This window comes from Entelurus aequoreus, linkage group LG10 (genome assembly GCF_033978785.1).
Source record: "Entelurus aequoreus isolate RoL-2023_Sb linkage group LG10, RoL_Eaeq_v1.1, whole genome shotgun sequence".
Lineage (NCBI taxonomy): Eukaryota > Metazoa > Chordata > Actinopteri > Syngnathiformes > Syngnathidae > Entelurus > Entelurus aequoreus.
The window spans coordinates 9,915,323-9,933,546 of NC_084740.1; the positions used below are offsets into that span (position 1 = coordinate 9,915,323).

The 18,224-nt window shown below is 41.1% G+C and overlaps 1 protein-coding gene across 3 annotated transcripts in view; it reads right to left on the minus strand.

The window, feature by feature from the left end:
• Positions 1–18,224, minus strand: part of LOC133658222 (neprilysin-like) — a 160,044-nt gene that overhangs the window by 47,770 nt on the left and 94,050 nt on the right. For all 3 annotated transcript variants that reach the window (XM_062060006.1, XM_062060004.1, XM_062060005.1), the window contains 8 exons: positions 12,659–12,739; positions 11,327–11,422; positions 11,109–11,227; positions 10,931–10,996; positions 3,841–3,975; positions 3,313–3,414; positions 853–989; positions 654–747 (listed from right to left, as the gene is read on the minus strand). In XM_062060006.1, the coding sequence (XP_061915990.1) occupies positions 654–747; positions 853–989; positions 3,313–3,414; positions 3,841–3,975; positions 10,931–10,996; positions 11,109–11,227; positions 11,327–11,422; positions 12,659–12,739 (830 nt within the window). The remainder of the gene's footprint in view (positions 1–653; positions 748–852; positions 990–3,312; positions 3,415–3,840; positions 3,976–10,930; positions 10,997–11,108; positions 11,228–11,326; positions 11,423–12,658; positions 12,740–18,224) is intronic.

Below are 18,224 nucleotides of genomic sequence, written 5' to 3' on the forward strand. Positions count from 1 at the left end.
ATGAGCTACGGTGTGTAGTGAAGCATGTTTAGCTCTTCTTCGTCCTGCAGGAAGATACTTGTAAGAAACTTACTTTATATGACGCCGTGGAGGCGAGGATTAGTGATTTAGAAGTAGCTAAAACACTGCTGACTGCGGATGAACCTTAGCCGCTAGCTAGCTAGCGATGTCTTAAAGTACCTCTTCCTGAGGGCGTTTCAGTGGTATAACTTCACCTTTATCGTTAGTTTTTAAGCCAAAATGTGTCCATTTTCCCTTTTCTGTCTACACACTGAGTCTGCTTGTAAATACTCTGTGATTGTGCGCTGCCGAACATGCTCCTCTGCTCGTAAAACCAGCAATGTCATGACGTGACGACGACAGGGGGTCGAGGGGGTGGTAGACCGGTACCTTTTAGAGGCGGTATAGTACCGAATGTGATTAATTAGTGTCACGGTACTTTACCAATACCGGTATACCGTACAACCCTACTATATACGATTAAAATAAAAAATAAGAATTTTAGTTCAGTGTTTATATTTTGAGACAAAAAGTTCAAACTTTCAAAGCGGTCAAAAAGGTTAAGAACAACTTCTGTACAAGACCAGTATCGTAGAAAACAAATGGATGACATTAAATCCTGGAGTTGTAGATTTAATGTCTTTGTGTCTTACCTTTCTGAATACTTTTTCAGTATCTCTGTATGCTGTACTGAGGCGCATAACCATGTTCATAGCAACACGCCACACCAGGTAGTTCTGCAAATCCCTGTGAACAAAAGAAGAGCATTCAATGCAAAGTTACGAATAATCGGTAGTTTGCAATTACAAACACAAACATGGCTCGTTAATTGTTCACTATTGTGATACAAACCTCTTTGTGTATTTGGCCAAGATTATCTTAAGGCCTCTGTAATACTCGGGGCAGAAGTTTATGACCTTCTCTGTGTCAGTCACAGTGATGTTGACGGTATTCATTATTTTAGCCACAAAATAAGACCAGTTGAACACCTTCAAGACAAAGACAGCACAGATAATACATTAAGAGGAGGATAGAAAGGTATTCATCCAAGACAATACATTTAAAATTTGGTTGCGCGATAATTAGGGATGATGTTTGATAAGAAATTATCGAGTTCGAGCCTATTATCGAATCCTCTTATCGAACCGATTCCTTATCGATTCTCTTATCGAGTCCAGATAGGGTGTTGTATATGGAAAAAAACACACAATATTTGGTTTAACAAAAGCTCACTTTTATTATATAATAAAAAAATAAAATCTAATAAATAAATAAATATTGACTGTTACCCACCTAAAAAAATAAAATAAAATAAATAAATATTAACTGTTGTTACCCAAAGTATATTAAGTGGGATTTTTCAGAGAAACAAATATATACAGTAACACAAAAACAACCTGTCTCTGTGATCACTATAGGTGTATAAATAATAATATAGTGTTAAATAAAATCAGTCCCTTGGGCACAAAACTGAAAATAATACAGCTCTCCAAAAAGTGCACTTCTGCTGCTATTTGACATAACTGTTTGTTATGATGCTTTGACATTTTTGCACTTTATTTCTTTATTGAAATAACATTCTATGAAGAGAAAAGTTGTTTGCAAATGTGGTTGCAATGCTAATAAATGAAAAGTTAAAGCTAAAAAAAGAAATACACTTTATGGAGTTAACATTATTTCTTTATGGGGGAAAAATGTTATGAGCTAGAGAATATAACAACTACACTACCCAGCATGCAACGGGAGTTACGAGCACGCGCGGTAGCCCCGAAAAGTGTTGCATGTTGCCACGCTGTGAAAGTAAACGTCAAGAACTCAGCCAACACGCCTCGTCTGCATTATTTATAATTAGACAGACAACACATCTACAGTGTGATTTTGTTTTGTTTACAAGGAAAGAAAAACAAAAGTTAAAAAAGGGAGATGTGTTGTATATATATATATGTATGTGCTGCGGTTGTTTTAAGAACGTTGCGACAGCTGCCGTAAAGGAGGTGCGTTGCTAGCCTGGTTGCTATGTTTCCGGTTGGTCGTAAAAGTGTCCGTCATGTGTTTTACCCTGCTAAAATCTCTCAGTAAAGTTATTCGATGGATTATAGCTTTTGTTTTGAACTTTATTACACCTTGGAGCGCTTTTTCCCGTCCATTGTTTTCCTGCTTTCGCTATCTGCGCCTAATGACTGAGCTACGTGACGTCATTTCTTGTGATGTCCCACGGAGCATTTCTGGTCGGGACGGGATTCGAATAAAGAATTAACTCTTTTCCTTTACTATAGTGGTCTCGATAACGGGTACCGGTTCTCAAAAGGGGATTCGAGTCCGAGGACTCGGTTCTTTTCTTATCAAACAACCGGGAAAACCGGTTTCGAGTATCATCCCTAGCGATAATACATATACAGTCGTGGCCAAAAGTTTACATACACTTGTAAAGAACATAATGTCATGGCTGTCTTGAGTTTCCAATAATTTCTACAATTCTTATTTTTTTGTGATAGAGTGATTGGAAAAAACATTCATGAAGTTTGGTTCTTTTATTAAGTTATTATGGGTCTACTGAAAATGTGACCAAATCTGCTGGGTCAAAAGTATACATACAGCAATGTTAATATTTGGTTACATGTCCCTTGGCAAGTTTCACTGCAATAAGGCGCTTTTGGTAGCCATCCACAAGCTTCTGGTTGAATTTTTGACCACTCCTCTTGACAAAATTGGTGCAGTTCAGCTAAATTTGTTAGTTTTCTGACATGGACTTGTTTCTTCAGCATTGTCCACACGTTTAAGTCAAGACTTTGGGAAATCCATTCTAAAACCTTAATTCTAGCCTGATTTAGTCATTCCATTACCACTTTTGAGGTGTGTTTAGGGTCATTGTCCTGTTGGAACACCCAACTGTGCCCAAGACCCAACCTCCGGGCTGATGATTTTAGGTTGTCCTGAAGAATTTGGAGGTAATCCTCCTTTTTCATTGTCCCATTTACTCTGTGTAAAGCACCAGTTCCATTGGTAGCAAAACAGGCCCAGAGCATAATACTACTACCACCACCATGCTTGACGGTCGGAATGGTGTTCCTGGGATTAAAGGCCTCACCTTTTCTCCTCCAAACATATTGCTGGGTATTGTGGGCAAATAGCTAAATTTTAGTTTCATCTGACATCACATGGACAAAGATAAGACCTTCTGGAGGAAAGTTCTGTGGACCAAACTTCATGAATGTTTTTTGTGACCAACAAGTATGTGCTCTAATCACTCTATCACAAAACGCCATATCGCCCATCCTTAATTATTTTATTTTTTATAATAATGGTGTTTACCTGTGATTCAACCTCAAGGGTGAAATTGGCATTCATATCTCCAAGTTCCATCTTGTGGTAACGCAACATTGGATCGCTGCGATACTCCACGGACTCAATAGCCTTAAAGAAGAATGTAAAAAAGGTTAAAATGTATTCCTTGGTTTATCCCATGAGCAAAACTCCTGTGAAAGTCCAGCAACAACAAACATCTCTGGAGTCCTTGAGGTGTGTAGATGTCAGAACTGATGGCTTTGTGAATGCCAGTGGTGTAATAGCGAGCTGTGGGAGTGTAGATCAGCACACACTGACTCACGTGAAAAATCTGTTGACATCTGGCTAAAATCAATAGTGCAAGGATCAGAGGATCAGACAGGTCAACAACTTGCTGTGCACAGCATCGGTAAACTCAAAGAGCATCTTTAAGTAGCTAACAAACAAGATCACTGTGGTGCGAAACTGGGGGATGAGGTTAGCGTTTCTGCTGGAAACCATCTGTTCCCAGAATGGAGTTGCTATCGGCATGTGTGAGTGACGAGCGGCGCTTACATTGGCAATGTCTCGTTCCAGGTCGGTTACTCGCGTCATTTCCTCTCTGACCAGCGTCTCGTTGAAGGACAGACCCCGGTCTGTGCGGATCAGCTTTACCAGGTCAAACATGAACTGCTCGTAGGCCTGACATGCCTGTGAAGTAATCAAGTCACATCCGTGATATTGGTAGCTTTGCATGAAGTGAAAGCGAACAAGACCGCCGACTGATTCATGTTCAAGCAGATTGAAACCGAAGTTAAAGGCCTACTGAAACCCACTACTACCGACCACGCAGTCTGATAGTTTATATATCAATGATGAAATCTTAACATTATAACACATGCCAATACGGCCGGGTTAACTTATAAAGTGACATTTTAAATTTGCCGCTAAACTTCCGGTTCGAAACGCCTCTGAGGATGACGTATGCGCGTGACGTAGCCCGGGGAACACGGATATGCCTTCCACATTGAAGCCAATACGAAAAAGCTCTGTTTTCATTTCATAATTCCACAGTATTCTGGACATCTGTGTTCGTGAATCTGTTGCAATCATGTTCATTGCATTATGGAGAAGGAAGCTGAGCAAGCAAAGAAGAAAGTTGTCGGTGCGAAATGGACGTATTTTTCGAACGTAGTCAGCAACAACAGTACACAGCCGGCGCTTCTTTGTTTACATTCCCGAAAGATGCAGTCAAGATGGAAGAACTCGGATAACAGAGACTCTAACCAGGAGGACTTTTGACTTCGATACACAGACGCCTGTAGAGAACTGGGACAACACAGACTCTTACCAGGATTACTTTGATTTGGATGACAAAGACGCAGACGTGCTACTGTGAGTATGCAGCTTTGGCTTCTAAACATTTGATCGCTTGACCGTATGTGCGCAACTTTTTTTTGCGTATGTACGTAACTTTTTAAAAATATATAAGCTTTATGAACCTTGGGTTAGGTGAACGGTCTTTTGGGCTGAGTGATTGTGTGTGTTGATCAGGTGTTTGAATTGTATTGGCGTGTTCTATGGAGCTAGGAGCTAGCAGAGGAGCTAGGAGCTAGCGTAACAAACACGCAGGTGTTTTTATGCAGGATTAATTTGTGGCATGTTAAATATAAGCCTGGTTGTGTTGTGGCTAATAGAGTATATATATGTCTTGTGTTTATTTACTGTTGTAGTCATTCCCAGCTGAATATCAGGTCACCCCCGGCTCTCACAGCATCTTCCCTATCTGAATAGCTTCAACTCCCCACTAGTCCTTCACTTGCACTTTACTCATCCACAAATCTTTCATCCTCGCTCAAATTAATGGGGAAATTGTCGCTTTCTCGGTCCGAATCTCTCTCACTTCATGCGGCCATCATTGTAAACAATAGGGAACTTTGCGTATATGTTCAACTGACTACGTCACGCTACTTCCGGTAGGGGCAAGCCTTTTTTTTATCAGATACCAAAAGTTGCAATCTTTATCGTCGTTGTTCTATACTAAATCCTTTCAGCAAAAATATGGCAATATCGCGAAATGATCAAGTATGACACATAGAATAGATCTGCTATCCCCGTTTAAATAAAAAAAAATAATTTCAGTAGGCCTTTAAGCACAGACAAACATGCTGCTGATGTGTAAATGTGATCAATGGCTTCTATCAAAAGAGAAATGTAAAAGCCCAAGTTCAAGTAATGTTTTTGCCTTTTGGTTGGGGACCCTTTGGGACTGTGTGACAAGGGGGTGGCACTTTCGTGATTTCTGCGGTGCTTTTTTGTGGGCTTCTGGATCTGCCTCCTATGAGCCTTTTTGGCCACGGAGACCAGCTGCTGGGTCTCTGCCACACCAGAGTCCGTTTGGAAAGACTGGAGGAGATGCGGATGAAGAGACAGAGCTGCGGAGCTGGTGCTGTGCGCTGGTACGGACAAGCTTCACAGTGTCTTGGCTGAATGAGCAGGTATCGGACACCTCGGGCCGCATGTCTGAGTTTTATACGAATGCCACTTGACAGCGTCATACTTGCCAACCCTCCCGATTTTTCCGGGAGACTCCCGAATTTCAGGGCAACCATTACCTTGAATGTCTGCCGATTTTAACCCACACAACAATATTAAGGGCGTGCCGTGATGGCACTGCCTTTAGCGCCCTTAATGCTCTCTACAACCTGTACAAACAGCGTGCCAGCCCAGTCACATGTTGTATTTGGCTTCTGTACACACACGTAAGTGACTGCAAGACATACTTGATCAATAGCCATACAGGTCACACTGAGGGTGACCGTATAAACAACTTTAACACTGTTACAAATATGCGCCACACTGTGAGCCCACACCAAACAAGAATGACAAACACATTTCGGGAGAACATTCGCACGGTAACACAACATAAACACAACAGAACAAATACCCAGAATCCCATGCAGCCCTAACTCTTCCGGGCTACAATATACACCCCGGCCCCGTGTGTCGGTTGAGGTGGGTGGGGTTTGGTGGTAGCGGCTGCACAATTTTAAGAAAAAAACTATTTTCTCTCCGAAATCGCAATTGTGATTCGTTTTGCCTTTTTCATATTTTACACATAAAAATGCATACAACTGTGAAAATTAGTTAAGGATGATATGTTACTTTAACACTGTAAATAAACATATTATTGTGTCAAGGTGCCACACATGAGAACAATATGCATTAATTTACTTTAAAAAATGTTTGGCTTTATTTTGCAGATAGATTGATTGATTGATTGAGAAGTTCATTGACATCTTAAATAATTGAATCCATGTAATCCTTTAAAAAGGCAAATGGATGGCACAAAAAGCCAAAAGGCTTGTTTCCATTGTGGGCCATTAAATATTCATCAAATTTGATACATTCAATAATGAAATATATACAACCTGTAACATTTATATATAAAAAATAACGTTAAAAAAATGGATAAATTATGTACATATACACAGTATACATGTCAGGTGATTTGAAAAACAATATATACAAAAAATGGGGGTACACTATGTACATGACACTATGTACATGATTCAGATCTTTTCACTACATCATGCTTTTAAACTGAATAAATACTTGATAAAGACTACATTGTTTTTAATCTAATGTAATCATCATACATGATAATAATGCAACTAACCATTAAACATGATATAAACTTTAATTTATCATTACTGTAGAATTGTTTACCATTGTCCTGTAATTGGAAGGGATATAACTTTGTTATCCTACATAAACAAACAAACAAAATGGACTCTTATTTGTGTCAACAACAATTTTAACATAAATATAAATTTTACAGAGCATTTTTTTCCCAGTTGGAAAAATTAGGTCAGACTTTGTATTTTTTGTTTGTTGCCATTACGTTATCACTGCATTTCCACTTGTTCATCTGTGTTGATGGGTTCATATCATCCTTACGATTTTAAGTTGAAATATTCCCACAACTGGACATTTTGGCTTTGTAATCACAGTTTTTGCCTCCTAATAATTGTTACAAAACCCACAACCAATTAAGTTGGCACGTTGTGTAAATCGTAAATAAAAACAGAATACAATGATTTGCTAATCCTTTTCAAGCTATATTCAGTTGAATAGACTGCAAATACAAGATATTTAACGTTCGAACTGGAAAACTATATCATTTTTGCAAATATAGGATCATTTGGAATTTGATGCCTGCTACATGTTTCAAAAAAGCTGGCACAAGTGGCAAAAAAGACTGAGAAAGTTGAGGAATGCTCATCAAACACTTATTTGAAACATCCCACAGGTGAACAGGCTAATTGGGAACAGGTGGGTGCCATGATTGGATATAAAAGCAGATTCCGTGAAATGCTCAGTCATTCACAAACAAGGATGGGGCGAGGGTCACCACTTTGTGAACAAATGTGTGAGCAAATTGTCTAACAGTTTAAGAACAACATTTGTCAACAAGTTATTGCAAGGAACTTAAGGATTTCACCATCTACGGTTCGTAATATCAAAGAGTTCAGAGAATCTAGAGAAATCAATGCACATAAGCGATAATATTACGGATCTTCGATCCCTCAGGCGGTACTGCATCAAAAAGCGACATCAGTGTGTAAAGGATATCACCACATGGGCTCCGGAACACTTCAGAAAACCACTGTCAGTAACTACAGTTTGTCGCTACATCTGTAAGTGCAAGTTAAATCTCTACTATCCAAAGCGAAAGCCATTTATCAACAACACCCAGAAACACTGCCGGCTTTGCTGGGCCCAAGCTCATTTAAGATGGACTGATGCAAAGTGTAAAAGTGTTCTGTGGTCTGACTAGTCCACATTTCAAATTGTTTTTGGAAACTGTGGACGTTGTATCCTCCGGACCAAAGAGGAAAATAACCTTGGATTGTTTATATGGGCAAAGTTCAAAAGCCAGCATCTGTGATGGTATGGGGGTATATTAGTGCCCAAGGCATGGATAACTTACACATTTATAATTTATCATTATCTGTGAAGGCACCATTCATGCTGAAAGGTACATACAGGTTTTGGAGCAACATACTGTATGTTGCCATCCAAGCAACGTTATCATGTACACCCCTGTTATTTCAGCTAGACAATGCCAAGCCACATGTTACAACAGCGTGGCTTTGTAGTAAAAGAGTGCAGGTACTAGACTGGCCTGCCTGTAGTCCAGACCTGTGTCCCATTGAAAATGTGTGGCGCATATGTAGCGGAGACCCCGGACTGTTGAATAACTTAAGCTGTACATCAAGCCAGAATGGGAAAGAATTCCACCTGAAAAGCTTCCAAAATTGGTCTCCTCAGTTCCCAAAAGTTTACTGAGTGTTGTTAAAAGGAAAGGCCATGTAATAGTGGTAAAAACGCCCTTGTGCCAACTTTTTTGCTGCCACTAAATTCTAAGTTAATGATTATTTGCAAAAAAAAACACGTTTTTCAGTTCGAACGTTAAATATCTAGTCTTTGCAGTCTATTCAATTGAATATAAGTTGAAAAGGATTTGCAAATCATTGTATTCTGTTTTTATTTACAAATTACACAACATGCCAACTTCACTGGTTTTGGGTTTTGTACTGTAGTAGAATTTCTGACCTTTTGACCTATATTTCTTGTCTTTTAAGAATGTCCGCTCATTTTCAATACTCTTGTATTTTGTGCCATTGAATGGACCAGTTGTGGGACAAAAGTGAATATTAAGTCGTGCCAACCTGTCTACAGAATGTGTTGACTATCTAAAGGATTCGAGTTGTTATGGAACAGATAGGAAAAGCAAACAAGAAATTGACGCACTCGATAAGGAACGATGACGCACAACAGACATATAAAAAATGGCAGAAGACCGGAACTCGGGAGTGATTTTGGCTTGTGTGTGTCTTGTTTGCTCCGGAGTAACTTGTGGTTTGTCTGCACGGCCAACTCAATTCAACCTGCACTTCTGATAATGGGTAAATAAATTTGTTGTACTAAACTACTTTTGTTGCCTGCTTAAGCTTCGGACAATCCACTACACAAATTGGCGTCACGAACAGGATGGTTTAGAAGCTACAGGTCGACAGCCGCTCTCGCTCTCTCTGTCAGGCAGACAGTGTGCTGCACGCGCGCATCTAATACAAGGTAAGCGTTTTGCTTAAAGTGTAAACATTTTCTGCCTGGAGAGAGCCGGATCGATAAGACTAATTGCTGAATCTATTTTTGATAAAAGATAGGTTTAGTCAGGTTCTCCAAAAACAACCTGGAATGGGGTAAATTATGGTTGGATTGAGTTGTTTTATATGTGATCATTTGTCTGTGTGTTTGTTGAAAACTTGTAATCTCTTGTTTTTAACAAATGGGGATTGTTGATAGAATTTTGGTGGTTTGGAGTGTAGAAACATAGACGATGTGAGACGAAAAATTTCTTTTAACCTCTTCATCCTCTGTCGTTGTTGGCAGAGGATGCTTTTTTCTGCAAGTACATGGTTAGCCGGAGTTGGACACAGCGAAATTTAAGGCAAGGTTGGCTAAACTGGTGTGACATTTGGCCCACACAAATTTATGACGTCTATGAAGGTCCTATGTATCTGTCTATGTGGAAGCTGCAGCCGGGTAAAAAGCCTGATATAAGGTGATCGTTCAGTGACTCCGGTAAAGGAGATCAACTGAGGCAAGTTGTCACGAATTTGGAAATTTGCTGCAGTATAGATGGATAGAGTAAGGGCTCCATATGGTAGAGCCTTGGTGAAACTATATGGACTGACCAGACACGATGTACTGTAGGATTGGGGGGTGATTCCTGGTGATTCTACAGCGCCTTAGGCTGTTATCCGTGTTGGTCAGGAAGGAAAAGCAGGGTATGCTCCGCTAAACGGGTTAATCGCCGTTATATGAGTAAGAATGACCTGCGTGTGTGTGTTATGAGACGGCCGATTCCACAAAAGCACGCGTGCATTAGTTGTTTATATTGGTCCGGACCAGGAGGGAGTGATTTTGGCTTGTGTGTGTCTTGTTTGCTCCGGAGTAACTTGTGGTTTGTCTGCACGACCAACTCAATTCAACCTGCACTTCTGATAATGGGTAAATAAATTTGTTGTACTAAACTACTTTTGTTGCCTGCTTAAGCTTCGGACAATCCACTACAGTACACACACATGTACTGTGAATCCAATTTGTCACTAAATTAACAAACAGAGGCGTCAGAATGTATGCTTAGTTAGCTGATTCCAGGCTTCTGACTGTCCTGAAATGCAAAAAGTGTTATGTAGGCAGGGACTTTTTCAAAACACTTTAACTGTGTGAATGTAATGCCTGCAGGAAGGAAAATAATTTAAAAAACAGTGACATATTCAATACTTGTACAATGATAATTGCTTTCATCACTACAAGGTTGAGAGGATGACTCTCAGCTATTGAACGGAATAGACATTCTGACTGCCGCCATTCTGGCTCGGATACTACTTCCAAAGATGGCAAATTCATGTTGGTGATTTTCACCCTGAGCAGCTAGACGGAAAAATAAAGGCCCAACATTCACAGCTTTACTACAGGCTTTATAAAAAAAAAAGGGCTCAAAGTCAGTGGCTCGGGCCAAAATGAGAACATGAAGCTGCTCTTTGACAGCAAATAAAAATATAAATAATTATCGTACAAACTTTACACTCACCTCTTCGTAGGAACCGTTACAAGCATAGTGAGATCTGGTCCAGAGGCCCAAGCTTTGCTGGTCAAACTGCCAAAAACCAAAACACTCCCATTTATTTATACATGTCAGAGCTATCAGAGCTCTTATTTTATCTGAAAGTGAGGAAAGAGAATACAGTCGAGAGTTATTGCACACCTACATGAATGATGTGCGACTTGGAGTCCTTGTCGTCGGTAGAGACAAACATGACAACCAAGAGTTCACGTCTATATTTCACATTCAACTTAGCAATGACGTCCTCCAGTCTCCATGTTGCACCTGCCAAAAAAACACACAGTTAGAAAATGTCCAAATCTGTGGATAGAATGTGCTTCACAAAAACAGAATTTAAAAAGTTTTTTTTTTTTTTTTTTTTACCATAGTCCGTGTCCCAGTTGTCTACAGCCATTGGCCACTCAAACACATCAGGAAGCATTTTGAGCAAAGGCACACCCCCTCTTTTCTCAATTAAACCTTGGAAAATAGCAGTGATGCAAATTATATTTGTTTATTTCCGACCACTTGCCACGTTTAGGGTTACAGGTATCCAGGAGTCTATCCCAGCTTACCGTATTTTTCGGACTATGAGGCGCACATAAGGTTCGATCCCCACCTTCTACCAACCTAGTCCGTTGTGTCCTTGAGCAAGACACTTCACCCTTGCTCCTGATGGGTCGTGGTAAGTGCCTTGCATGGCAGCTCCCGCCATCAGTGTGTCAATGGGTGAATAGTGTCAAAGCGCTTATGAGTACCTTGAAGGTAGAAAAGCGCTATACAAGATAACCCATTTACCTTTAACCACTATGCAAAAGCCACTTTTCTTACCTTCTGGTACCTGCTGATGTGTATTTGGGATCTGCATAAGTCCTGAAAATGTGCGCTCATCCGCCTTTGTACTCTGTGACGACGCCGTAGTCGATAAGCTTCTTCTTTTTCTCTATCTTCTTGTTATGGGACATTCACCCTCTGCTGTCGCCATTTCTAATATAAAGTAGTGTAAAGTTCTTACTTACAATATATCTGTCAGTAAACTCGCCATTTTTCCTACGGTTTTTTACGGGACACATTTCCGGCGTTGTTGTTGCACTAGTGAGCCACGGATGAGGAGATGCTGCTCTGTTATTGATTTGAGTAAAGTATGAATGTCAATAAAACAGTTAGCTCCATCTTTTGACACTTCTTCCACTCCTCTCCTTGCATGCCACACCGCTACAACAAAGATGACGGAGAAAAGACGCTGTCGAAGGTGAGCCACGTAAATAAGACCGCCCACAAAACTGCGCATCCTGAAGACACGCTCAGAAAGCTACTTAAGGATGATCCGTAAAACATAATCTATGCAACACTTTGACTAAATAACCACCATCACATGTTATGTAGACCACAAGATAGTGTTTTAAATTTAATTTAAAATGTAAAAAAATCATAATATGACCCCTTATAATCCGGTGCGCCTTTTGTATGAAAAAAGACCTGAATAGACCCGCTCATCGGCAGTGCCCCTTTTAACCCGCTGCGCCCTATGGTCCGAAAAATACGGTACATTGGTTCACACAGACAAACCACCATTCACATTCCTATGCACACCTATTAACAATTGTCTGAAAATAGCCTAACATGCATGACTTCATGCCTATAATTTACTGTATAACTTTGAATTTTTAACAGCAAAAAAACTCAGTTAAGATCACTGGAAGGCTCCTTACTCACTCTCATTGGTACAGGATTTATAAAGGGTCTTAGCCTTTGTGAGAGCTTCTGCTTCTCCTTCCACGTTTTTTTCAAGAACACCTGAAAACAAGCAGACCAAAGTGATAACAATGAGGCAAAGCGGCACATGAGTGAGTGACAACGAATGCTAACGTCGTCCACAGGTTTCACAATACACTGCCTCTGAGCCCTGATAGACACATTGTAGGAAAGACAGTGAGGTCCAAAGAACATCCGTACAGGACAACCAAAACCTTCATCTGCAGAAAGTATACTGCAAATTATTTGCCACTTAGCAACATTTAAAATTGTGTTTCTAGAAATGTGCCTAGTTTTAATAGCTGTGCTTATCTTTTGTCATAATAATCATAATTTTAGCATGGGTAATTATATTTTGTCTTTTTTAGTAAATTTTGTCACTGATTCTGTTCATAACTTTTATGGACATAATTTCTAGGTGCAGTCAGGGTGTTGAGGGGATCCGGTTTGGTGGCTGCAGGATTAGGTTTCTGCTTTTTGCAGATTTTGTGATCCTGATGGCTTCATCTGGCCAGGATCTCCAGTTCTCACTGATCGGTTCGAGTGTGAAGCGACTGGGATGGGAATCAGCACCTCCAAAAGGGTGGAATGCCATCTCCGGTTTGGGGAGGAAACCTTGCCCCATGGGAAGGAGTTCAAGTACCTCGGAGTCGGTGCGGCGTCTTCAGTAATGCGGACGCTGTATCGATCCGTTGTGGTGAAGAAGGAGCTGAGCCGGAAGGCAAAGCTCTCAATTTACCGGTCGATCTACATTTCCATCCTCACCTATCCTCACCTAAGAGCTTTGGGTTATGACCGAAAGGACAAGATCCCGGGTACAAGCGGCCGAAATTAGTTTCCTCCGCCGGGTGGCGGGGCTCTCCCTTAGTTATAGGATGAGAAGCTCTGCCATCCAAGAGGAGCTCAAAGTAAAGCTGCGGCTCCTCCACATCGAGAGGAGCCAGATGAGGTGGTTCGGGCATCTGGTCAGGATGCCACCCGAACGCCTCCCTAGGGAGAGGTTTAGGGCACGTCCGACCGGTAGTAGGCCACGGGGAAGACCCAGGACATGTTGGGAAGACTATGTCTCCCGGCTGGCCTGGGAACTCCTCCGGATCCCTTGGGAGGATCTGGACAAAGTGGCTGGGGAGAGGGAAGTCTGGGCTTCCCTGCTTAGGCTGCTGCCCCCGCGACTCGACCTTGGATAGGCAGAAGAAGATGGATGGATGGACGTTAAAACTGAGAACATGGTCTTTCCTCTCACGTAGAAAATTGTGTTTGAAGATTCTGCAACATCCCAATGATGCTTATTTTAAGAATTGCAAGTTGAATATAGATGGTTTTCAGTAGGGCTGGGCAATATGGCAATATTTTTTTAATATCTCAATATTTTTAGGCCATATCGCGATACACGATATATATCTCGATATTTTTGCCTTAGCCTTGATACATATAATCACAGCAGTATGATGATTCTATGTGTCTACATCAGGGGTCTCAAACTCAATTTACCTGGGGGCCACTGGATGCAGAAACTGGGTGAGGCTGGGCCGCAAGAAAAGATTTCTTAAAAAAAATCTAACATGCACTTTTTAATGAATTCACCTCCTTTGAATGGCTTTCCCGCCCTAGCAACCATCTCACTCACCATGTAGCTAGCTTTGACTGCTGCATCGCTCTTTTCGCTTGCTTTCTTGACGAAATCTTGTTGCCTCAGTAGACTGGTTTTAAAATTTGCAACCCGGTTCACTCCCCTAGTATTTTGCATACTCCTCAGCATGTCTAGTTGTATAATGACGTTTCAAATTATATTCCTTGTGCAACGCAACTTTCTCTGTATCAACTACAGAAAAGAGCTATAAGGATTATTCATAAAGTAGATTACTTAAAACACACTAACATATTATTTATTAATTCGGGTTTATTGAAACTACAGGAGCTAGTAAAGTTACAGACATTATGTGTCATGTTTAAGGCTAAAAGTAAAACATTACCAGCAAATTTACAAAAAATGTTTGTCATCACTTCTGAGAATGAAGAGCATAGAAGAAAAGGTCATTTCAAACATCAGTATTCAAGGACAACTTTAAAACAAATGTGTATATCAGTGGTGGGGGTTAAACTATGGAATTCTCTTTACAAGAGATAAAAGATTGTAAAAATATATTCCAATTGAAAAAATATATAAGGACAGAACAATGAGATCATATGGACAGCCATAACTGTTTACATTTTGCTTTATATTTATTATTTTACTTATTTTTTGCCTAGTTTTGTATTTGTTTTGTATCATCCTGTGAGGTGTATACTACTTATTTTGTTTTTTTTGTTCTTTTTGTACATCATGAAGTTTTGCACTTCTTGTGTTTTTTTGTTTGTTTTCGTTATATTTGGATGTAATTGTTTGTTTATATGATATCATTAAGTAAGACTACGTACTATGTTGAAGGGGGCAGAAAAATATAAGATTTTTCTTCATCCTGCTCCTTCTCAGGCATTGGTGTGTAAATGTATAATTTAAAAATTGAGGTATAATTGTCTATCGATCAAAGATGCACATCAATGAAGGAGATAAATAAAAATGAAATGAAATGAAATAAGACACGTCGGGGTGCCCCTGTGAAAGAAATATTGCATCAAAAATCGTCTCTGTCTGGAGCCAACGGGAGGAGGGTGGGGGGTGGAGTTTACAGTTACGGTAGCACAATTAGCCCCGAACGGGTTAACATCACCACGTCTGTATCAGCGCTGGGGTCCAGTGCACCACACTTTTGTATTGTCGCTCGCTCCTTCGGCGGAGTGCTCGTCTTCCCCGCCCGGACTGTTTACAACGGGGGCGGGAGCGAGCAGGCGGGCGAGGGAGGGAGGCAGGGAGGGAGGAAGGAAGAGCGTGTGTCATAGAAAAGCGGCAAAATGTTTCTCTGCTTGCATTACGCAAGTGACATCAATGCATACTTGCCAACCTTGAGACCTCCGAATTCGGGAGATGGGGGGGGTTGAGTTGGGCGGGGTTAGGGGTAGCGGGGGTGTTTTTGTAGCCCGGAAGAGTTAGGGCTGCAAAGGATTCTGGGTATTTGTTCTGTTGTGTTTATGTTGTGTTTAGGTGCGGATGTTCTCCCGAAATGTGTTTGTCATTCTTGTTTGGTGTGGGTTCACAGTGTGGCGCATATTTGTAACAGTGTTAAAATATAAATAAAATAAAATATGACCACCCTCAGTGTGAAATGTATGGCTGTTCCTCAAGTATGTCTTGCAATAACCTGCGTGTGTCTCTAGAAGCCTCATACCACATGTGTCTGGGCTGGCACGCTGTTAGTATGGAGAAAAAGATGATGCGGTGACAGATTCTAGAGGACACTGATGACAGTGCCATCACGGCACGCCCTCGATATTGTCGAGAGCCTCATACCACAACGTGATTGGTAGATTTCTTCAGCTCCGCACACAACGCTGTCAAGCGCCATTCATTTAAAACTCGCGGGCCGCACTAACATTAAACTTTCATATTAAGGTGGGGGCCGCAAAATAACGTCTCCCGGGCCACAATTGGCCCGCGGGCCGCGTGTTTGAGACCCCTGGTCTACATTAAAACATTCTTGTTCATACTGCATTGATATATGCTCATTTTAAACTTTCATGCAGAGAGGGAAATCACAACTAACTCAATTTAGCAAAACTGTATTTATTAAACAGTTATTAAGCAGTGGCACAAACATTCATGTCATTTCCAAAACAGAAAGTGCAAGATTGTCAGAGACATTTTAAAACAAGCACTTTTGTGAATGATGTCACTAAGATGACATTTCAAAACAACACTAAATTAAAGTGCACTTTTTGTACAGAACGCCACTACAATAGTTTAAAACAAATACAGCTCACTTTTGTGCATGATGACACACAAGATATTTCAATAAGTGTCACATAAAAATGAGCTGCATATCAAATAGTATATGTCCTACGGTGTTGATGTGGAAATAGTTGCTTCGGCATTTAGTTGGTGTGGCACCGAACGGAGATGTTGACATGTAAAGACATATTCCCGCTTGAAGCCAAACCACCGCCAGACGATGGACCCCGTGCTGTTTTTCTTGGGAATTAATTATTCCTCCATTTGTTACCAGACTCCCACCTTCTTTCTCTCGTATTACCATTCAAACCACACCGTTAGCTGTTAGCATCACAGCTAACGTTACCATGTCGCTACCTGTCTGCTCTGCGGGAGCGTGTGACGTTGCTCATGTGACAGTATTTGACGTATGTAAGAAGGTGCGCTCGTTTTAACCCTTGTGTTGTCCTCATTTCCTGTATACACCCCGTGTCCTCGGGGTCAAAATGACCCACCTTCACTCAACCCCTAATATAAGCTGCTTAATTGAATTTAAACACCAAATTTCATCTTGCTTGAAGAAACAACTTGTCATTCACCACAAAATGTGTGAATAACTGAGTTTTCCCTCTTCACTTCATTTCTATAGCTTAAGAAAAGCAAACAAATGTGCGTTTTGAATGCATTTTATTCAACCCAATGACTCAGTTTCTTTCTTTTCTTTCTCCAGTGAACAATTGAAGACAATGTACAATACAAAAATATGAAAAATAACATAACCCATTCAACTAATTAACTAACCCTAATTGGCCGTTGTAGGGCAGTATGCAAGTGCGCAGCCTTTGCAGATATATTTCTTACACCTGCAGCACACAGTATTTGTTTTACAGTCCTTCTTTTGAGGGCAGAACTGACATCTCTTCCTCTTACTTGCCCTAGCTGGGGAAGTGGCTGTGGTAGCTGGATCCTCAGGTTGATCAGGAGCTCCTGCACTCTGAATAGCTTTTACAACTGCTGCTGAGGCTTCTGTGCGTGGGACATGCTTCCTTCTTTCAATGAGTGGAATTACAAGTGCCTTTCCCAGCTTCACCCCCCCCCCCCCCCCCCCCCCCCCCCCCTTGTTCTGCTTGAGACATCCAGGTCGGGTTGATCTCTCTCTAAATCACAAAGGCATTGTAGGAGGAAACATCAATGATGTTGTGGAAGATGACCAGGGGCCAGCGGGCAGTCATCCTTCTGCAGCTGTATGTTCCAATCACCTTATCTAGGTTGTCCACACCTCCCTTGTTGCGGTTGTATTCTAGGCTGATGACTGGCTTCCTGTCCTCACGATCGCTAACGTCACCATCTGTGTGCAGTGTGCTCAGAAGAACTACATTGTCCCAGACCTCTCTTATGGCTGCAAGTTTGTCTGTCACACGTCTTGCTGGTCTTGACTCACGGTCATCAAATCTTATCAGTCTTGAGTAGGTGTGAAAGAGTTTGAGTGGCATTGTGGCTTGGAAAATTGGCCTTCCACTCTCTGCATCCCATAGACTAGTTGCAGCCTCACCTCGGGACCTGTATACACCGGCTAAGATTAGCAGCCCTAAGTAGGCCTGCAGGTCAGTCTCATCCATCTTTTTCCAGCTGTCTCCATATTTGCGAAAACCCTCCAAATTTGTCATCTCCAGGATTAATTTTTCAATTGCTGGTGTGATAAATAGGTAGAATGTAGAGACA